The sequence below is a fragment of the Mytilus edulis genome, chromosome 11 (assembly GCF_963676685.1).
Source record: "Mytilus edulis chromosome 11, xbMytEdul2.2, whole genome shotgun sequence".
NCBI lineage: Eukaryota > Metazoa > Mollusca > Bivalvia > Mytilida > Mytilidae > Mytilus > Mytilus edulis.
The window spans coordinates 18,808,354-18,832,870 of NC_092354.1; the positions used below are offsets into that span (position 1 = coordinate 18,808,354).

General features: G+C 30.1%; 2 protein-coding genes across 2 annotated transcripts in view; one reads left to right on the forward strand and one right to left on the reverse strand.

The window, feature by feature from the left end:
- Nucleotides 1–24,517, forward strand: part of LOC139495273 (adhesive plaque matrix protein 2) — a 227,403-nt gene that overhangs the window by 59,279 nt on the left and 143,607 nt on the right. The gene's annotated exons all lie outside the window — the stretch shown is intronic.
- The window catches only part of LOC139495312 (uncharacterized), a 30,577-nt gene continuing 29,785 nt past the window's right edge, over nucleotides 23,726–24,517 (reverse strand). Inside the window, exon 6 of the mRNA XM_071283620.1 lies at nucleotides 23,726–23,740. Within this exon, the coding sequence (XP_071139721.1) occupies nucleotides 23,726–23,740 (15 nt within the window). The remainder of the gene's footprint in view (nucleotides 23,741–24,517) is intronic.

The window sequence follows — 24,517 nt, forward strand, 5'->3', positions numbered from 1 at the left end:
ATCTACCCACACTAGACACTATGGATGTCTGATGTGCTTTGAAATAATATTGACAGCTTCAAAAGTATGGTATTTGAAAAGTCATCTGCTAGTTTTTATGCATTTGTTTCTTTTAGAACCATCGACAAAAAATCAAAATGATAAAAAAATATGTAAACGAATCATATACAAATTCTTCCAAAACAGTGTGGTGGCGCCGTTGCATGTTTTTTTATAAGTTCATAAAATTATGAAATGTGTTAGGATTGATAGTGAGACACAACTGTCGAACAGTCTAAAAAACAATGTTTAATCGTACCGCGGGTAAATTATTACGTTGTGATTTGGTAAACGGCGTCACGTACCAATACGACAACATCAAACAATGCAACAAAAACAAATACTAGTATGTCAGACAGCAACTAAATACAGGTAGTAAAATAAAAAGTTCTGTCACATATATAAAGTGAAGGGTAAACATGGTTTTCAGACCTCAATCTTTCCTCATGTTCCTGAAGCTATGAAAGTTACAGACAAATCTACAAAACGCAATTGGATAAATATATTAGAAGAGGGCAACAAGAAAATCGCTGTCCAAACAATAAGGTGCAGAAACTCAAAGTCATATTTTTTGTAATCTTTTATATTATTTTCTTTTTGTGAAACGTAAATATCCAAATGGAGAAAATGTGTTTTTATGATAGCTAGTTTCTGTTTATTTTCGACTCCAGGCCACTTGGAAAAATTAAGGTGACGAAGAGTGTATATACATCAACGATGGGGGCAAGAGGGTTCAAATAACAGCAAAACAACTAATTGATTTGGATGAAATACAGATAACAAGGAATTGAAAAGGGACAAAAACAGATAACAAGTAATTGAAAAGGGACAAAAACAGATAACAGTAAATGAAATTGTAAAATCAGTCCAGTCCAGGAGAAATCCAGTAGATCTTATTATATAAATGGTTTTATGGACCTAGTTAGGCCTTAACAAAGACATATGTATACAAATTTAGTTGTGATCCTCATCAGCTATCCTGGCCATATGTGTTTTCTTTTTGTTATACATGTATTAAAAAAATGAATAGATTTGAATTTAATATATACGCATGGAATCTAAGGAGCATTACCCCATACATACGATAAATTCAAACAATTCTTAATATCAAGAAGAAGGACAGCATGTGGCTGGGGATACATAATGAGGATAGGCCTCGGCCCAACACCTTTTATATATGTTGTGTACAAGGTATCACGTTGTACAAAACATGATTTGTACAATAAATGTACAAATTATTATTTGTATTTGTCTTTTTACGAATTGTAATTTCTACAAGAGTGGGACGAAAGATACCAGAGGAACAGTACACAGTGCATGTAGAAATTAAAATTTGTACAAACGACTTAAATTCCCTTCACTGGTAACCCGAAATAAGCTTAAACGAACAATAAGGTTTTAACAATTTTCAAAAAAGTTTACTGGAATATTGTATCAGACAAACAAAAGTTAAAAACTGGGTTCTATCTTATTCAATCCATTTTTAACTATTTTAATACCTGTCAAATAGATTCCCTTGCAGTCATTCAAGATATTTTAAAACCCGGTTAATCTCCGTAAAACCAATAAGCAACGCCCTTTAAAGCTATTTCAAACTGATTTATATTCCCTTCAAACTTTAAAGTGACGCCTACTTGTAAGGTAAACTCTCGTCTGTCAATTTCAAACTGTATTTATTTTCGTTAGAAAATTTATCTCCATCAAATATTCCCCATTAAACATGTTAAAAATACATATCAATGAATTAAGTATAACATTCACATATAAATAATATAATTTAAAGTGTCCACATGCAGTATAAGTATGTTATAAGTAACTTATAATTGAATACTTTCGGTGTTTTCCGAACGACTGAAAATTTCTCTCTCTTTGTGTCAGTTTAATGTTTAACTTTTCATTTCGGTTGCACAATCAACCTTCCTTACGTGACTTATGTTTCAAATGTTAGACTTTATTTTTATGCGATCTGAATATGCTTAATAATTGCCACTGGACATGCCACTAACATCGACACATTAAAAAAAAGCGCTTTACCAAAACAAAAAAGTCAGTTTCGAAGTTTTAAAACTATTTAAAAAAAAAAAATAACAAAACATGCCTTTTGATTTTTTTTTAGAGTCAAATTACAAAATACTGTGAATGAATGTCAATGAAATCTTCTTATGATGAAAATTCTAGCTGCACATTTTTATTGAAAATTAGAGCAAAGTTGAAGAGACAGCTACATACAAAAATAATGTTTTTTCTTTAGGGTTATTATTTTCATGGCTCAATTGTTGACATTTAGGTAGAATATGTATGAAATGAACTTTTGGTGAAAAGATTTTCACAAAATTTTCATTTTTCACGAGTCTATACTTCTTTTCTTGTCTGCGGCACTGCATGGATAATTGAAATTTCCATATTTGGGTCAAAAATTTGTTTAAAAAGTAGAATTTTTCTGAAATTATCCATCATGACAAGGATTTTTGTGATTAGGTGTGAAAAGTAATCAATATTCTTACCTAAAACACCAACTTGAGTTTTCATTTTGTTTTTTCTTGAATTGTATTTCAAATTTTATATGCATTGGTGGGTCAAGTACAGTCTAAAAACCATGGTATAGTAGGCATGTATAAAGACAAGTATAGTCAAAAAAGAGAAAATTATGTTTTTTTTTTGTGTCCAGATAGTTGTATTGTAGCAAATTCTTCAATAAGAAAAAGTTTTGGGTAGTTTTTCAATTTTGACTTACACAAGAAGCCCACGTGGGTAGATTTCAGTGAAAAAAGGGAGAGGGGGTAAACTATTCAATGTGGTTCAATTAAACCAGAGGAAAAAATAAAAATAATAGAGAAGAATACTCTTCTAGCTCCACAGTATCCAAATAATAGGAAAACATTCATAAAGATAGACTAGAATGAGATTTACAGATCATTTAGTAGACATGACTGATTTCAAATTTTGCTTGTTACATACGTGATATGAACATGAAATTTTTTTTCTTTGTAGCATTTTTTATTTTTACATTTTCAAAGATCAGCTGTTTTGCATGTAAACCTAAGGAGCAGTCAATTACAAGACTGCAACCTTTAGACATTTTCAAACATCGCAAAAGACAACGTGTTACTGTTTGACCAACCCTTCAACGCATTATTTACATTTGTAAGAATATTAACCAACATCAGATATGACTACATTTGAAGTTAAATTATGATTTTAATTTAAAATCTTCATTAAAAAATACTTTTTTTAAAATATCCCACGCTACTACTTACAATGTAAGTAACAATTTTACTTTAAAAGTTCAATATGTATTAAATAAAGTATTAATTCAAGTACTCAAAAGCGGGTGCGTCGGAAAAATTATGCTTGATTATTTGTCCTATCAAAACAAAAAATGTATGTGTCGTTTACAAGTGTTAAATTACACGCTACCTTTACAATTTGAAAAAAAGTACCTCAACTGATGTATTAACATATATATACGATATAGTTCTCCTTCACGTTTCATTGATGTCATCTGCACTGACCGTGTAACATATACATGCAATCTATACAATTCTTAATAATGCTATTTCAATTTCGATCTAAACGAAAACATATGATATAAATCTCTTTCACATATAATCGTCCGATCTAAGAACAAAATATGGCGTTTACAAAATACATGAAATCTTCACAATTTTACAGGATAGTATAAATGTAGAAACAATGTGAAATATTTATCTTTCATTTTGTTTACAACTCGCTATCACGTTTTACACAGAACACATGAATACCAAATATTAGTACCATTACAGTTTTTATATTGCAACTAGTTGTGTTTATTTCCTAAATATAGTAACACAGCTATATTTTTTTCAATGTCAATTTCATCATGGAACACTTTTTCCACAGTCAGGGGTTCATTAAGGGATGAAAATAAGTTTGAAATTTGTGTTACAATTCAAATAGCTATGATTTTATTTTTTAATAGGCAGTATAAAAAACCTCGCCCTTCCCCAGTTTCTCAGGTTCATACAAAAAGTTGATATTTTTCTCACATTGACCTAATATTGTATATATTTTTGCCTACAAGTAACTGATATTTTTAAAATTTGTTCCGCAATGTCTTTCAACTTCATACCTTAGTTGGTCTTTTTTACTTTTATTTTTCGACATCACTGGTGAGTCGTTTGTAGACGAAACGCTCCTGACATTCACTATTTTATGAGTCTGACTGTCCCACTGGTATCTTTCGTCCCTCTTTTATGACTTTTCATGATGTGCTTCTTTTTTAATGTTTTCAAGTAAAAAAAAAAAAGGCTGCAAGTAGAGTTTAAGATCTTGATACTATATTTATGATAGAATTTAATTTCACTAAAAGTCATGAATAATAAAAAAAAAAGGAATGATATTTTACACAAGAATGTACTATTTTTTCTTCATCAAGGCACTTATAGATGCAAAATGAACGCAATACGTTGATAATCACAGTAGGAAGTTGACAATATAAACAATGGAGGAATCGATGTCGGACTGGAACTTATACTCAGTTATTTGTCAGCATCAATTTCACGAAAAACATTAAAACATAGTTTAAAAGTTAAAATTGTTTTATTAAATGGTATAAACCATTGACAATTTGTAATTTGACTTTAAACTTGATGTGTATATTTTACATATAAAATCACACCTTAACTGTGCAATTATCTTCTAATCGAACCTAACAGTTCATTGGAATTCATTGATATGTACTATAATTTTCGTATCAATATGGTTGTAAATTAAAAAAAAATGTTGTAATACCTGTACATAAGTTAACATGATACCTAACAGAGAACCTGTGACATTTTTGTCTATATTTTAGTATGGAAGTGCTAGAAATGGGTATTGTTTAATGAAACACCAAAATACGAAAATCTACGACGAAAGATCAATATCCCGTTATCATATAAACTTTTAAATTCAAATTGCATTGAGCAGTCCTTGTCTCTCTACAATTTTGTACAAATAATGTTGAAACTACGTTGAAAACCTGGTACAGACTCTTTCTTGAAATATTGGAATTCAAATACAATTAAAATCGTTGTAACAGAAAAAAAATCTGCCATTTATTACAAAATATTGATAAGAAAAACAATAGGAAAAATAAAGTCTTTTTCCACTATAGCGTTCTTCTACCAAATACAACTAAAGTATTCGTTCTTCGTAATTCAATATAAAAAACCATATCAACTTTTCGTACGTTAAGAGCGTTGCAATAACGAATGTAGCAACAAATGTGTGCCAAAAGAAATATACACATCATTATGAAGACAGAAAAATGATGAAATGATTATACAGGCATTGGAATGCGTCATCGAGTTAATGGTTTGAAAAAATAATATACGCGTAAAATGTCGATGCAAAAAAAAAAAAAAACACTATTTAATTAATAAATTGTTATGACGCATTTACGAATGACAACTGAATGATTCTCTCTGTGACTGTCTGTCTACTAACACTAAAGAAACAAAACCTATGAAGATAATATGGCATACAATTTTTTTTTTATTAAATGATCCGATTAATGACAAATTTAAAATCACACACCACCGTTCTTGGCATACATACTAAAACATTTTTCATAAAGGGATTTATTTTGTTATCATTTCAATTTTTAATTACCACATATCAATACAATTTTAAATGTGTTAACATGTTTATACAAAGAAAGGTGTACAGTTGTCGTACAAAAACACAAGCAAAATTGTAGTCCTATCCGAAATATAGTGTTTGGTCATATATAGTCGTTTACTCAACCAACTGACAGGAATTTACTTGTATGTCAATATATGAATGAATAAATGAATGAGTGAATGAATGAATGAATAATAAAAAATTAGAAGAAATTAAAATAATAAAAAATCACATATACATCATAGCTATCTTTTGAATTAGGCTGGTAAAATATTAGTATGTAGATTATAGCTATTTTTATTATAATTCTTGTTATATATGCCAAACTATTTTCATAGCTTTGTTTCAAAATTGTGCTTGAAAGATGTGCAAAAGTGATGTTTTTGTCAACAAGCTCTTCAAATTCAGATAATATCATTGTTCTTCTATAACCAACCCAAAAAACAAAGTGACAAAGACATCTAATCCAATAATCAATCTGACCGAGAAAATCATGCCTATTGTCGTTTTTCTTATTTTTGACTGTTTTACGATGTTTTAGAAAAGTGTAAGAATTTTTATCATAAATGTTTTGTAAACAATTATTTTTTTTCTTCCTGTCCAAAGGCTTTTCCATAGTATATCTTCATGCATTACAGTGTTATTCAAATGCGTAATAAAACACAACCTTTTAAATGTTAACAAAGAAAATTTAACAATTGACCATGAGACTTGTTGTACACACTCTAGATATGTTCCTAACTTGGCATTTGATATTAAGAATAAAGTACTTGCCGAACTAATATAAACTTTAGAAGCATATGGCATAATGAGTAAAATACATCAATCTATAGAATTTGCTGCCTCTTGGTTGACATGGTTTCAGGCTTTTCTGGATATTTTGTTTAGAAAATAACCATTTATCTTCAACTACACGTTTTCGAAAAAGAAAAAGTTTTGACGAACTCGTTATTTTTCTAACTGATCTAGATATCAACAATAAAATAACTATATCTAGAGGAAAAAGAATATTAAGAAAGGTTGGTTCTTGGAAGCGTTCATTTTTTTAGATAGCCAGATATTTTTATTTTTTGCTGACATACAATTATAATTGGTTATATTATAAAAGATGAAAACAATCGCGATAACTAGGATGAATTTGACTGTAGTCTACATGTTTTTTTTTCTAAAATGTTACCAAACGCTTTCCACATGTGCCATGAACCTGTCTTTAGAAAAATGCATTCACCTTAAGGGCATACGATACAGTTACAGGGGAGGTTATAACGTTGCTAACGTAAAATGTTATTTTCGCGACGTCAAACTGTGACATATCGGGAAAAATGCATTTTTCGACTGATTTTTATCATTCAAACTGATTTAATTTGAAAACGAGTGCATGGACCCCTATTTTTTAAAACGAGATTTTGTTTCATTCTCCAGTGAGATTATTTGGACCAATTTTTATAAAACTGTAAATAGTGCATTATTTTAATTTTGATAAATATACAGCAAAAAAATGACGTTTTTTTCTCAATTCATGACCATTTGATAAATATGAGTTATTTCGGAATAAAAAATGCATAATTTTTTTGGATACTTGTAAAATACAGAAATTACAAATTATTAAAAAAAAACCAATTTGTGTCTATCTTTTAAAACAAAAAAGTTCTCTTTCTTTCGTAAGGTAAAAATACGGCCACAAATCCGAATTTTGAGCAAATATACAAAATTTCGACCTCATTTAACTCAAAAAGTAGCACATGGAGGTATATTTTTATTATATATTTGATTTAATCAGGGGAAAATAGCATATATGGTAATTTTCATCAAACTGTAAATACAGGATCAAAACTGTATCGTATGCCCTTAACAACGAAAAATTTCAAAGATTAAGTTATAAAAAAGTTTGACAATTATAATGAAAAGTAAAAATAATAAATAAAAAACCCACTAAATTTTGCTTTTTAAAGAGGGATTAATTTAATTTGTCAATAATGTTTTAGTCATGTTTGGACCTTACAATTTACTTAGAATGTAAAAACTTTCCGAGACGCACACATACATAAATGTATCAGAATATACCTTTAAGTTAGTACTTAGCGAGTGCAACATGTATAAGCTACCCCAACCCCCCATCCGGAGCACCAGCGATCACCCTAATTTATTTTTAGTGGGTTCGTGTGGCATTTTTGTTTTTGTGTTGTTTTTCTGAACGTTTGAATGTCTGTTGGTCTTTTCCTTTTTTAGCTAGGGTGTATTCAGTGTATTTTCGACTGAGGAACTTGAACATGTTAAATGTAGCTTTAGTATCTTTCGACTCTCTTATATCAACAACAATACATTACTGAGTACTTTGAAAACAGGTAGAAAGCTGGTTATCTCACATGGGCAATATATGATTCGATCTATTATATCTTATTGGCTTTCTTTCAGCTATTTAAAGTTGTAATAAACAAAAGATGTTGAAGCGTCTTCCATGAATGAACATTTTCTTACGCCTTTACACGAATCATATAAGCTGTTCAATTCTTATGACACCAAGTTAGTATAATTTGACATAAAGTAAATGGGTTTTGTTGAGAATAAGATGCTTGAACTGATTTCTACTAAGTTAAACGTCATTGTAAATCACTAGCATTGCAAATATTTGTAAATTTTTACCGATCTTGATTGCATGTCGTATACCTAGTAATAGCAGTATGTTCAATTTCAATATTAAAAAAGAATAGTGCATTATTCAACCTCGTTCACGATATGCATGAAGTGTATGTAATAAACCTAAAAGCCTTATTGCATATATATTGAATTATTCAAAGAATGAAGACTATGTTGAACGCATCTATCAAATACAATTTGACATTAAGCGTACAGTATAGCCACAAAACTAAACAGAAACCCGTTTTATTTTGTACGGTCTTAAACAGACAATTAGACAAACAGAGACATTGTAAGACACATAAAATTGACTTTAAACTATTCAAAGTTGTTTGATTGTTATATGATAATTCAGATAAAAAAACCTTATCTATTATGCATGTCATATATGATACGAAGGTACAAATGAATTTGGTTCTTTTCATGCCAACTTGGCACTGAAATGGCATGGTCTGTTTTCCTTGGCATGCTTTGTCAAATTTCACCTATACTTAACAGTGAATATATGTTCGCGTATACTATACAAATGACAAGCTCTGGTATGATTGACAATAAAACAACTATCCTATAGCTATACAAAAATAACAATTTACACTGAAAATACAAACAGCAACAAACGACTTTCACTGAATGTCATTCTGCTGGTGAGGGTAACCAGGTTTTCAAGCGCCCAATGTTACCTGTTACCTGGAAAAGAGGTTTTACGAAATTATATGCGAATAAACTGAGATCTGAGAGTTCTCGCAAAGATTTACAATTAGTTAAAACCCAATAGCAACTGATGAAAAGTCGTGAATCTTAGAGAAAATCCAACATCAAATGGATTATTAATAAATACGTTATCAACAATTGCTTTTATTACAGCGGTTCCATAATAGGCATATTCTAGCCTTTTTTTAAATTATGAAGTAGTCAAGTCAGGAAATACAAAATGTATATGTTTACAGTCGTTTGAAAGTTGTCCACACATGTTCACTAGTAATGTTCAGTGGAGATTAAAACACTCGAATCATGTAAAAGAAACTAGACAATTATAAAGTTTTCTTGAGGTTTAAGTTAAGTCATAGTATATTAAAGCATTTTGTTTTAGACATGTTTAACACCTTTGGTGATTGTTAATCAATTGAAAATTCTATTCTATAGTAGTTAGGGACTCATATAACAATTACAATGTTTACTTGAATTTGCTTCAATCGAGACTATTTGTAATGATACACATATCAATATTGTTTGAAACAAATATTTTATTAGAACAATTGTTGAATGTTGTCATTACTGAAAGACACACAATTTTTGTGAAAATCAACTTTTCAATCTATAATGTCCCACAAATCATTATTAAATAACGAATGATTTTTTTCAAGAATCGTCGTTTTTTTATAGCTTCAAATTTTCAGTTGAGTATTTACAGAAATTAAAAGCAACAAGTTAAGAAACTTCAAGTATGAAACGTTGGCTCAAACACATAATTTAAAACCTCTAATACAATAAAATTCGCAGTATCGTTTGAATTTCATAACTTCCAAGACATATTTCTTAAATGAATACTAATAACCTTTCAATTAGGGATTTACTGAACAAATCTAATTAGTTAAATAAAAGTAAGGTTCTCTGACTTTACCCTGGTATATTTATACTAACTTTAATTAAGTGGGACGTTAGGAAACATTTAACCATACGTACATGTGCAAGAGATTTAAAAAAAAAATATTTGCTTTATGAACAAAGTTTTTGCCCATATTGCACTAGACTTGATGAAATTAACGCATATCCTTATCCATTCAAAAATCACCGCATCAAACCTAATGACAACAGGGTACAACTTGGTAATATATTCAAAACAGCCGATTGCTAGTGAAAAAGTATTCTGTACTTTTAATTTACCCCTATTTTGCATTTATCGTTAGTCGGTTTTCTTTCATTTTAACAAACTGACTGATTTCAAATATTTCACATTACAAAGAATATGCATCAACATCATAAATAATTGCATGAACATTTTAGTGTTGAAGGCGATTTCACATCTTTATAAAACAAATACTTATTGACTTTTCTTTTTAAAACGCCATGCTACCTGCTGAAGTGATAGACTTAAAGTTCAGTATATTGAAATGCGTAATAATTCTATTATTCAAAAGCATTCTGTAAGTAGAGAGAATTATGTTTAATCATTTTTCCAATCTGGAGAAAAATGTCGTTTACAAGTATCCAATTACATGCATCCTTTACAATTTGATTGAATATCACAATGCACTTCAAGCGATTCATCTACATATATACATATCTTTGTCAGTGTAACAATTTGCACATTTTGTTTGACACATACATGCAATCTTAACAATTCTAAAGAATGCTATTTCAACCTCGATCTAAACAAGAAAATATGATATTGATATCTTTCAGTTGTCATCTTGAAATCTTCTGATCTTTGAAATATCACCTAGCATGTACAAAAAATCCATGCAATCGTCACGATTCTTTATGATACATCTTTTAAAGATAAAATCTAAAATAATATAAGGTATCTCTGTTTTACTTTGAATTATACTTAAAACATACCCCAAATACCTCTGTTACCATTTGCCAAAAAAACACATGTATTTCAGATATAAGTACGTTTGCCTTAAATAAGTTTTAAAATGTTGGCCCTCATTACTCTTCGGATTTAGCACTTTTTTAGATTTCTATTCGGTCGTCACTAAAGTATCTTTTCAAGACAAAACGCGCGTTTGGGATATTAATTGTTTTGCATTGCATGATGAGTTTAATTATTCACTTTGAATGTACTGTGCTTTCTTCATCAGGGTATCGAAGAGGGGACTAAAGGTACCATACGGACATTACAACTCGTAGATTGAAAATAAGCTAAAAACCCAATGGCTGAAAAAAGAAATTGACAAACAGACAAATAAAAGTACACACGACACGACATGTCATACGAAAGATCAAGCTACACGAATCCCACCAAAAACTGATCTCTAGAAACATTTTTTTATAGTCCAAAATTATGATTATTTAAAAAGTCAAAAATCGATTTAACTATATACGTCCTTGATCGTTTGAACTTAAAAAAATCAAAAACAATTGGAAATAATACCGAATTCTACTTGAAATAATTAGTTTTCTGTAAGGTTCGTGTGGTGAATTTCCCAGTCTGTTCTCTATCTTCTTTTTGGAAAAGATTGATAAAAAATTACTAGTTACTTTACCTCACTTACAAAAGTGTATTTTACCTTAAATTACTGTAAACAGAAGGAACTAATGTAGGCATCAATATAAAAAATCAAATAAAAAAAATACCGAACGGCAAGGAAAATTCAAAACTGGAAGCCTCTTATCAATTGGCAAAATTAAAAGATCACAATCACATTAAATGATTATAAAAACTCTTGTCTCTCTTCAATTTTGTACAAATCAAGGTGTACTCTTCGGACGTATTAGTGAAAAATTTAAGTCAAGGTTATTTATTTGTAAAGTTATGAAATAGTATTTGTCGAGCATAAATGCGACAAAAAAGACATGTTTTGTTGATGAGAGTTGGTAGCTTCTCAGATATCCTTGATAAGAACTGCTCGAAAACAGTCGATCATGTATCTATAATCTATTCCTGAATGGTCCGGATAAAACACAAAATTTAATAGACAAATTTGGCCAACTAGCATGTAAAAGATGCAATATTTGAGTTGCCAAATCTTTTAAACCGATAGTGCAAATCTCTTAAATTTTTTATAAGATGCTTAATTTGGCCTAGTTTATCAATGAGAGAGAGAAAAAAAAAATAAACGACAGGCTTTTTTGGGGGGTATATTGTTGTGTACCCCCTTAAACGTTAACAAATATATGCATGTCAATATATGCAGGCTTACATTTTGTGAAAATCTGTTTACTCTTATTTGATGAATGTCATATCAAAAGATCGCGGGAGCAAATCTATATTCCTTTTTAAGTTTAGATCAACATTACTTTCTTTAGCATTTGTAAAGAGTATATTGGTCGTAATTTGCGTACATTGCAAGGGGTGCAAAGGGGAGGTGTTGGTATAATTATATCGCTACGAAATATAAAGGAAAAATTCAATGCAAGTCCGTTAAAATGAAGAATAATATTATTACTTCAAACATCATACTGTTAACTAACGTCATTCCTTTGAAATGCTTTAATTAAAAGCTATGATACGACAAATTCCTTCAATTCAAGTTTATCAAATGAAATAAATCAGTTAAAAAATTTGAATGTTAACAAATCGCAATGCTTTGAATAACCTTAATTATATGTTAAAAGAGTGTTCTATTGATTTTCAATACTAACTCATTTTAAAGTGCTTAAATGATTTTTGTTCGCGGAAGGAATTCCGTATTTCCTTTTAAAGTTTGAATACAGTATATTGTATATAATGTCCATACATGTATAACACATTTAATGCAACTTTGATAGCTTGTTTTATATCTGCACGAACTAAATTTCAATATAAATTTGCACTTAAACGGATGAACATGACTTGGCAGTATCATCATATACTATTGTTTTACTTGTATTTATTCAGGTACTACATTTTAGAAGATCAAATATTTGTACCCAATTTAGTGCCAAAATACACAAAAAACTAAGTAGAAATTTTAAGAGAACATCATACCTTAATTATTTTTATTCAAATACTTGAATATTCTGTCACGTTTCCCCTTTTTTTTTGTTCCAGTAGAAATTTACGAACTTGGAATTTAAAAAGTATATTTCAATTCACTACAAAGATCTTTATAAAAAAATCAATTCCATACTATTATTATTGTATTTTGTGATGATTATATGTTTTAATGATAATAAGCGGTCATATATTGAACTAGAACATTTTTATCCAAAATCGGAAAAAAGGGGCAGTTTAAGACTTAAGGGGGTTCAAACCCCTAAGAAAAAATAACTGTTACTCGTAGTCTGATTTATTGATAGGTTTAAACTTCACATGCAGTATGCAAGCTTTTAAAAGATCATGATCCGAATGTTAGCATTGTTGCCAAGAACAGCTGCACACCTATTGTTATTCATGCAATCTTTTAACTCATTATAGTTACACATTTTCAAATGAATCTTCAAAGATACATAATAGGAAAATTATCGCATATTCAGCTTTAAGATGCCCGACTTGACAAATGTAACACAATTCAAACGGGAAAACTAACGGCCTAATTTATATACAAAATATAAACGAAATACAAATATGCAACACATCAACAAACGTCAACCACAGAATTAAAGGCTCCTGACTTGGGACAGGCAAATACATACAGAGTGTGGTAAGGTTAAACATGTTAGCGGGATCCCAACCCTTCCCTCACCTTGATAGAAGTGTAACAGTACAATATAAGAGCAAACTATAAGGAAAGGTTTAACTCCTCAGATGGATACAAATAGGAATATATCTTACAAAAACAGAGAGGACGTGGCCTGGTACTTGTTTATCCAAACAACAAAAAGACACTAAGTACTGATCGGAGAATTCTCGCAGTTACTGACAACCACTAACTACTAAAATCATGCATGTAAGACTTTAGATTCTATTTTTATAGCATTTTCAAGACTGAGTTGCTTTGAACTAAAAACCATTTGTATCTAATTCCACGTAATCATTTAAAGTGCCATTAAGTACACTTTTAATAATCATAAAAAACTGTAAGATAAAAGTATTTTATATCATTGACGTTTGATTAAAACTAAAATTGAACTGAAAATCATTTATTTTATTTTTGTGAACTTGAATTAAAATCATTATTGTATTACATTTGTCAAATTGAAGTAGTGACGCGTGTTGGGTTATATATTAAGACTCGTTTACTTGATTCCAATGCAGTTGTATTGAAAACATGCCATAGTTGATGTCTTAATTACATAATTATACTGCCAGCTGATATCCCCTGTCGTGTATTAAATAACATGCAATATAGTCTTTTCAAATGTTAGAGAATTTTATTTCAATTCAAGCAAAAAAAAAAAAAAAAGAAAATATGAAATTGCTCCCGCTAACATTTAATATGATCGTTTTTCGTCTAACCCTTTATAAACTAATTCCACGTATATCAATTGAGAATGCATACATCACGTCATACAATTTAAATGTCTTATCCAGGGGATCGTCTTACAAAAATACAGCTGTTTTTACAATTGGATTTTTTTAGACTAATAAACATATATATATAAATGTCTAAGAATATAACTTAAACACACTAATTAATACATTAAAAAGTTCTATTAGATGTTAAATAGAAATACGCAATATTTCGCTAAACAAATTAGTTTCATCAGGCGTGTGCATCTCTCAAGGTGAAATCGGATGCATGACAAAAAATATTTTTGTAGCTAAATCTATACAAGAATTGAGGAAAAGTGTAACATATTGATTGATGTTGCATAAAACATGTTTGTAGCTACAACTACATGAACTTGGAATAAAAGTTTAACACATTTATAGATGTTCGATTAATTGTATGAATTTCTATAAATTAATTTGTATGATTTCAAGATAATTATGGTTTTGATTTGTTTTTAAATCTTTTTTCGTCTCTCTCATTGAGTCCATCAGGTTCAAGAGTTCGTAACTGGTGCATCCAAAATCTCTCTCTTTTTTGTCTTCCTTGTGTATACCCATTTTGATTTTTCTCAATGATTTGAAATGTGACGTTTTCAAAATCGTGTCTTGCCATTAAACGGTGTCTTGTAATTGGGCAGTTCCTTTCTTTTGTATAAAATGACCGATGGTTATTTAGTCGGATGTTAAATGGTGTTTCTGTTTCACCAACATATTGTATTTGCAAGTTCCACACGTTAGAACATAAATGCAATTTTGCGTTTTGCAATTTGATGTTATGAATATGTTGTATTTTTTCTTTGTGACTGTGCTGACGAATTGGGTTTCGATAGTGGCGACTCATTTTGATTTTTCTCAATGATTTGAAATGTGACGTTTTCAAAATCGTGTCTTGCCATTAAACGGTGTCTTGTAATTGGGCAGTTCCTTTCTTTTGTATAAAATGACCGATGGTTATTTAGTCGGATGTTAAATGGTGTTTCTGTTTCACCAACATATTGTATTTGCAAATTCCACACGTTAGAACATAAATGCAATTTTGCGTTTTGCAATTTGATGTTATGAATATGTTGTATTTTTTCTTTGTGACTGTGCTGACGAATTGGGTTTCGATAGTGGCGACTCTGCAGCACTCACAATTGCCCCTTCCGCATGGTGTATAACCTCCGATTGTTGATATCTTCTGTTTAGATACTTTGGATGTTACTAGAATATCTTTGAGGTTTTTGGGTCTGCGGTAAGCCATAACGGGAGGTGATGGAAAAATCTCTTTTAAGGGAGGATCATTTTCAATAAGACGCGAGTGTTTGTGGACAATTGATGAAAGATTTGTCAGGTCAGGATGAAAGCTAACAACAAACGGGATTTTATTTGTCTGGGCCGTCTTTTCTTTGTAGTTCAAGTAGGTATGTTCGGTCTTTTTCTTTTGCTTTACCGAAAGCTTCTGAAATATTTTTGCTCTTATAACCTCTTGACTTAAGTTGCTGTCTGAGTTGCCCCAAACGATGGTTTAATTTTGATTCCGATGAACAAATCTGTTTTAACCTGATGGCTTGGCTGTACGGAATGCTCCGGGAGCAGTGTTTCGGGTGGCATCTCTTCGGAGAGAGAAATTGGTGTTTATCAGTTTTTTTGGTGTGAAGGTCGGTTGTCATGACTCCGTTTTCTAAAGTTATGGTGGTGTCGAGAAACGCAATTTTCTCATTTGAAACTTCAGATGTGAACTTTATCGATTGATGAAAGTTGTTACAGAAATCGAGAAATTCTTGCAGACGTTCTGCAGTTTCGTTCCATTTGATGTCGATGTCATCAATATAACGGAGCCAAGACAAGGGTTTGTAAGGTACATTCGAAAGGATGCGTTCTTCGAGACTCCCCATGAAAACGTCACATTTCAAATCATTGAGAAAAATCTAAATTTTGTTCCAACAATATCTTAACATACTTTAGGTACCAGTCTTGTATTACAACTCCAGTTTCCGGTGCATGTCAAAACATGGAGGGAAACAAAATAGTGCAATTTTTCTGAATTTTTTTCTGAACTCAATTTTTTCTGTTTGATTATAGGTTTATGCTGAATTGAAACATATATATAGACTTTAAAAAAAATCTTGCATCTTTTGGGGATATCAATCCAGGAAAGTGGAAGGATATCATATTTACTGGAAGTGGTGCGGCCTAGTAAAAATAGCAAACAGAAAGTAGAAAAAAAATTTACTTCAGGATTACGTAACTTTTTATTCTTCGTGGCTTGACCCCCTTTTTTCGATTAAATCACAATTTCACATTAGTACATACATGATATGAACATGAAATTTTTTTCTATGTAGCATTTTCTATTTTTTTATTTTCAAAGATCAGCTGTTTTGCATGTAAGCCTATGGAGCAGTCAATTACAAGACTGTAACCTGCATAGGGTAATTTTTTCATATGTTCACTGCATGGAAGTAGCTCATGTGGACTTTTGTGTGCCCAAAATTATAAAACATCATGATTTAAGAACTTTTTAAGAGAACAAAATCATGGGGTATCAAGTTACACTGAAAAACTTAAATTATGTAATAATTATGCATTTTTATACTAGACACCATTCAAACGTATTAAAAGATATAAAGCACAACAGTTTGAGGCAAATTGAGATTTTGATGGTAAATATCCCACGCTACTACTTACAATGTAAGTGACAATTTTACTTTAAAAGTTCAATTTGTATTAAATAAAGTACTAAATTCAAGTACTCAAAAGTGGGTGCGTCGGAAAAATTATGTTTGATTATTTGTCCTATCAAAACAAAAAATGTATGTGTCGTTTACAAGTGTTAAATTACACGCTTCCTTTACAATTTGAAAAAAAGTACCTCAACTGATGTATTAACATATATATACGATATAGTTCTCCTTCACTTTTCATTGATGTCATCTGCACTGACCGTGTAACATATACATGCAATCTATACAATTCTTAATAATGCTATTTCAATTTCGATCTTAACGAAAACATATGATATAAATCTCTTTCACATATAATCGTCCGATCTAAGAACAAAATCTGGCGTTTACAAAATACATGAAATCTTCACAATTTTACAGGATAGTGTAAATGTAGAAACAATGTGAAATATTTATCTTTCATTTTGTTTACAACTCGCTATCACGTTTTACACAGAACACATGAAAACCAGATATTAGTACCATTACAGTTTTTATATTGCAACTAGTTGTGTTTATTTCCTAAATATAGTAACACAGCTATATTTTGTTCAATGTCAATTTCATCATGGAACACTTTTTCCACAGTCAGGGGTTCATTAAGGGATGAAATTTGTGTTACAATTCAAATAGCTATGATTTTATTTTTTAATAGGCAGTATAAAAACCTCGCCCTTCCCCAGTTTCTCAGGTTCATACAAAAAGTTGATATTTTTCTCATATTGACCTAATATTGTATATAGTTTTGCCTACTAGTAACTGATATTTTTAAAATTTGTTCCGCAATGTCTTTCAACTTCATACCTTAGTTTGTCTTTTTTACTTTTATTTTTCGACATCACTGGTGAGTCGTTTGTAGACGAAACGCTCCTGACATTTACTTTTTTATGAGTCTGACTGTCCCACTGGTATCTTTCGTCCCTCTTTTATGACTTTTCATGATGTGCTTCTTTTTTAATGTTTTCAAGTAAAAAAAAAAAGGCTGCAAGCAGAGTTTGAGATCTTGATACTATATTTATGATAGAATTTAATTTCACTAAAAGTCATGAATAATAATAAAAAAAAAAGGAATGGTATTTTACACAAGAATGTACTATTCTTTCTTCATCAAGGCACTTATATATGCAAAATGAACGCAATACGTTGATTATCACAGTAGGAAGTTGACAATATAAACAATGGAGGAATCGATGTCGGACTGGAACTTATACTCAGTTATTTGTCAGCATCAATTTCACGAAAAACATTAAAACATAGTTTAAAAGTTGAAATTGTTTTATTAAATGGTATAAACCATTGACAATTTGTAATTTGACTTTAAACTTGATGTGTATATTTTACATATAAAATCACACCTTAACTGTGCAATTATCGTCTAATCGAACCTAACAGTTCATTGGAATTCATTGATATGTACTATAATGTTCGTATCAATATGGTTGTAAATTAAAAAAAAATGTTGTAATACCTGTACATAAGTAAACATGATACCTAACAGAGAACCTGTGACATTTTTGTCTATATTTTAGTATGGAAGTGCTAGAAATGGGTATTGTTTAATGAAACACCAAAATACGAAAATCTACGCCGAAAGATCAATATTAAAATCTTTGTAACAGAAAAAAAATCTGCCATTTATTACAAAATATTGATAAGAAAAACAATAGGAAAAATAAAGTCTTTTTCCACTATAGCGTTCTTCTACCAAATACAACTAAAGTATTCGTTCTTCGTAATTCAATATGAAAAACCATATCAACTTTTAGTACGTTAAGTGCGTTGCAATAACGAATGTAGCAAAAAATGTGTGCCAAAAGCAATATACACATCATTATGAAGACAGAAAAATGATGAAATGATTATACAGGCATTGGAATGCGTCATCGAGTTAATGGTTTGAAAAAATAATATACGTGTAAAATGTCGATGCAAAGAAAAAAACCCACTATTTAATTAATAAATTGTTATGACGCATTTACGAATGACAACTGAATGATTCTCTCTGTGATTGTCTGTCTACTAACACTAGAGAAACAAAACCTATGAAGATAATATGGCATACAATTTTTTTTTATTAAATGATCCGATTAATGACAAATTTAAAATCACACACCACCGTTCTTGGCATACATACTAAAACATTTTTCATAAAGGGATTTATTTTGTTATCATTTCAATTTTTAATTACCACATATCAATACAATTTTAAATGTGTTAACATGTTTATACAAAGAAAGGTGTACAGTTGTCGTACAAAAACACAAGCAAAATTGTAGTCCTATCCGAAATATAGTGTTTGGTCATATATAGTCGTTTACTCAACCAACTGACAGGAATTTACTTGTATGTCAATATATGAATAAATAAATGAATGAGTGAATGAATGAATGAATAATCAAAAATTAGAAGAAAACAAAATAATAAAAAATCACATATACATCATAGCTATCTTTTGAATGAGGCTGGTAAAATATTAGTATGTAGATTATAGCTATTTTTATTATAATTCTTGTTATATATGCCAAACTATTTTCATAGCTTTTTTTTCAAAATTGTGCTTGAAAGATGTGCAAAAGTGATGTTTTCAGATAATATCATTGTTCTTCTATAACCAACCCAAACCCAAAGTGACAAAGACATCTAATCCAATAATCAATCTGACCGAGAAAATCATGTCTATCATGTCTATTGTCGTTTTTCTTATTTTTGACTGTTTTACGATGTTTTAGAAAAGTGTAAGAATTGTTATCATAAATGTTTTGTAAACAATTATTTTTTTTCTTCCTGTCCAAAGGCTTTTCCATAGAATATCTTCATGCATTACAGTGTTATTCAAATGCGTAATAAAATACAACCTTTTAAATGTTAACAAAGAAAATTTAACAATTGACCATGACACTTGTTGTACACACTCTAGATATGTTCCTAACTTGGCATTTGATATTAAGAATACAGTACTTGCCGAACTAATATACACTTTAGAAGCATATGGCATAATGAGTAAAATACATCAATCTATAGAATTTACTGCCTCTTGGTTGACATGGTTTCAGGCTTTTCTGGATATTTTGTTTAGAAAATAACCATTTATCTTCAACTACACGTTTTCGAAAAAGAAAAAGTTTTGACGAACTCGTTATTTTTCTAACTGATCTAGATATCAACAATAAAATAACTATATCTAGAGGAAAAAGAATGTTTTTTTTTCTAAAATGTTACCAAACACTTTCCACATTTGCCATGAGCCTGTCTTTAGAAAAATGCATTAACCTTAAGGGCATACGATACAGTTACAGGGGAGGTAATAACGTTGCTAACGTAAAATGTTATTTTCGCGACGTCAAACTGTGACATATCGGGAAAAATGCATTTTTCGACTGATTTTTATCATTCAAACTGATTTAATTTGAAAACGAGTGCATGGACCCCTATTTTTTAAAACGACATTTTGTTTCATTCTCCAGTGAGATTATGTGGACCAATTTTTATAAAACTGTAAATAGTGCATTATTTTAATTTTGATAAATATACAGCAAAAAATGACGTTTTTTTCTCAATTCATATATACAAAATTTCGACCTCATTTAACTCAAAAAGTAGCACATGGAGGTATATTTTTATTATATATTTGATTTAATCAGGGGAAAATAGCATATATGGTAATTTTCATCAAACTGTAAATACAGGATCAAAACTGTATCGTATGCCCTTAACAACGAAAAATTTCAAAGATTAAGTTATAAAAAAGTTTGACAATTATGATGAAAAGTAAAAATAATAAATAAAAAACCCACTAAATTTTGCTTTTTAAAGAGGGATTAATTTAATTTGTCAATAATGTTTTAGTCATGTTTGGACCTTACAATTTATTTAGAATGTAAAAACTTTCAGAGACGCACACATACATAAATGTATCAGAATATACCTTAGTAATCAGCGGGTGCAACATGTATAAGCTACCCCCACCCCCCATCCGGAGCACCAGCGATCACCCTAATTTTTTTTTAGTGGGTTCGTGTGGCATTTTTGTTTTTGTGTTGTTTTTCTGAACTTTTGAATGTCTGTTGGTCTTTTCCTTTTTTAGCTAGGATGTATTCAGTGTATTTTCGACTGATGAACTTGAACATGTTGAATGTAGCTTTAGTATCTTTCGACTCTCTTATATCAACAACAATACATTTCTGAGTACTTTGAAAACAGGTAGAAAGCTGGTTATCTCACATGCACAATATATGATTCGATCAATTATATCTCATTGGCTTTCTTTCAGCTATTTAGAGTTGTAATAAACAAAAGATGTTGAAGCGTCTTCCATGAATGAACATTTTCTTACGCCTTTACACGAATCATATAAGCTGTTCAATTCTTATGACACCAAGTTAGTATAATTTGACAATAAGAAAATGGGTTTTGTTGAGAATAAGATGCTTGAACTGATTTCTACTAAGTTAAACGTCATTGTAAATCACTAGCATTGCAAATATTTGTAAATTTTTACCGATCTTGATTGCATGTCGTATACCTAGTAATAGCAGTATGTTCAATTTCAATATTAAAAAAGAACTTACACATAGAATAGTGCATTATTCAACCTCGTTCACGATATGCATGAAGTGTATGTAATAAACCTAAAAGCCTTATTGCATATATATTGAATTATTCAAAGAATGAAGACTATGTTGAACGCAATTTGACATTTAGCGTACAGTTTAGCCACAAAACTAAACAGAAACCCGTTTTATTTGGTACGGTTTTAAACAGACAATAAGCCTAACAAAGACATTGTAAGACACATAAAATTGACTTTAAACTATTCAAAGTTGTTTGATTGTTATATGATAATTCAGATAAAAAAAACTTATCTATTATGCATGTCATATATGATACGAAGGTACAAATGAATTTGGTTCTTTTCATGCCAACTTGGCACTGAAATTGCATGGTCTGTTTTCCTTGGCATGCTTTGTCAAATTTCACCTATACTTAACAGTGAATATATGTTCGCGTATACTATACAAATGACAAGCTCTGGTATGATTGACAATAAAACAACTATCCTATAGCTATACAAAAATAACAATTTACACTGAAAATACAAACAGCAACAAACGACTTTCACTGAATGTCATGTTGCTGGTAAGGGTAACCAGGTTTTCAAGCGCCCAATGTTACCTCTTACCTGGAAAAGAGGTTTTACGAAATTATATGCGAATAAACTGAGATCTGAGAGTTCTCGCAAAGATTTACAATTAGTTAAAACCCACTAGCAACTGATAAAAAGTCGTGAATCTTAGAGAAAATCCAACATCAAATGGATTATTAATAAATACGTTATCAACAATTGCTTTTATTACAGCGGTTCCATAATAGGCATATTCTAGCTTTTTTTTAAATTATAAAGTAGCCAAGTCAGGAAATACAAAATGTATATGTTTACAGTCGTTTGAAAGTTGTCCACAAATGTTCACTAGTAATGGTCAGTGGAGATTAAAAACACTCGAATCATGTAAAAGAAACTAGACAATTATAAAGTTTTCTTGAGGTTTAAGTTAAGTCATAGTATATTAAAGCATTTTGTTTTTAGACATGTTTAACACCTTTGGTGATTGTTAATCAATTGAAAATTCTATTCTATGGTAGTTAGGGACTCATATAACAATTACAATGTTTACTTTGAATTTGCTTCAATCGAGACTATTTGTAATGATGCACATATCAATATTGTTTGAAACAAATATTTTATTAGAACAATTGTTGAATGTTGTCATTACTGAAAGACACACAATTTTTGTGAAAATAAACTTTTCAATCTTCAATGTCCCACAAATCATTATTAAATAACAAATGATTATTTTCAAGAATCGTCGTTTTTTGATAGCTTCAAATTTTCAGTTGAGTATTTACAGAAATTAAAAGCAACAAGTTAAGAAACTTCAAGTATGAAACGTTGGCTCAAACACAAAATTTAAAACCACTAATACAATAAAATTCGCAGTATCGTTTGAATTTCATAACTTCCAAGACATATTTTTTAAATGAATACTAATAACCTTTCAATTAGGGATTTACTGAACAAATCTAATTAGTTAAATGAAAGTAAGGTTCTCTGACTTTACCCTGGTATATTTATACCAACTTTAATTAAGTAGGACGTTAGGAAACATTTAACCATACGTACATGTGCAAGAGATTTAAAAAATAAATATTTGCTTTATGAACAAAATTTTTGCCCATATTGCACTAGACTTGATGAAATTAACGCATATCCTTATCCATTAAAAAATCACCGCATCAAACCTAATGACAACAGGGTACAACTTGGTAATATATTCAAAACAGCCGATTGCTAGTGAAAAAGTATTCTGTACTTTTAATTTACCCCTATTGTGCATTTATCGTTAGTCGGTTTTCTTTCATTTTAACAAACTGACTGATTTCAAATATTTTACATTACTAAGAATATGCATCAAAATCAGAAATAATTGCATGAAAATTTTAGTGTTGAAGGCGATTTCACATCTTTATAAAACAAATACTTATTGACTTTTCTTTTTAAAACGCCATGCTACCTGCTGAAGTAATAGACTTAAAGTTCAGTATATTGAAATGCGTAATAATTCTATTATTCAAAAGCATTCTGTAAGTAGAAAGAATTATGTTTAATCATTTTTCCAATCTGGAGAAAAATGTCGTTTACAAGTATCTAATTACATGCATCCTTTACAATTTGATTGAATATCACAATGCACTTCAAGCGATTCATCTACATATATAAATATCTTTGTCAGTGTAACAATTTGCACATTTTGTTTGACACAAACATGCAATCTTAACAATTCTAAAGAATGCTATTTCAACCTCGATCTAAACAAGAAAATATGATATTAATATCTTTCAGTTGTCATCTTGAAATCTTCTGATCTTTGAAATATCACCTAGCATGTACAAAAAATCCATGCAATCGTCACGATTCTTTATGATACATCTTTTAAAGATAAAATCTGAAAGAATATAAGGTATCCCTGTTTTACTTTGAATTATACTTAAAACATACCTCAAATACCTCTGTCACCATTTGCTAAAAAACACATGTATGTCAGATATAAGTACGTTTGCCTTAAATAAGTTTTAAAATGTTGGCCCTCATTACTCTTCGGATTTAGCACTTTTTTTAGATTTCTATTCGGTCGTCACTAAAGTATCTTTTCAAGACAAAACGCGCGTTTGGGATATTAATTGTTTTGCATTGCATGATGAGTTTAATTATTCACTTTGAATGTACTGTGCTTTCTTCATCAGGGTACCGAAGAGGGGACAAAAGGTACCAGACGGACATTACAACTCGTAGATTGAAAATAAGCTAAAAACCCAATGGCTGAAAAAAGAAATTGACAAACAGACAAATAAAAGTACA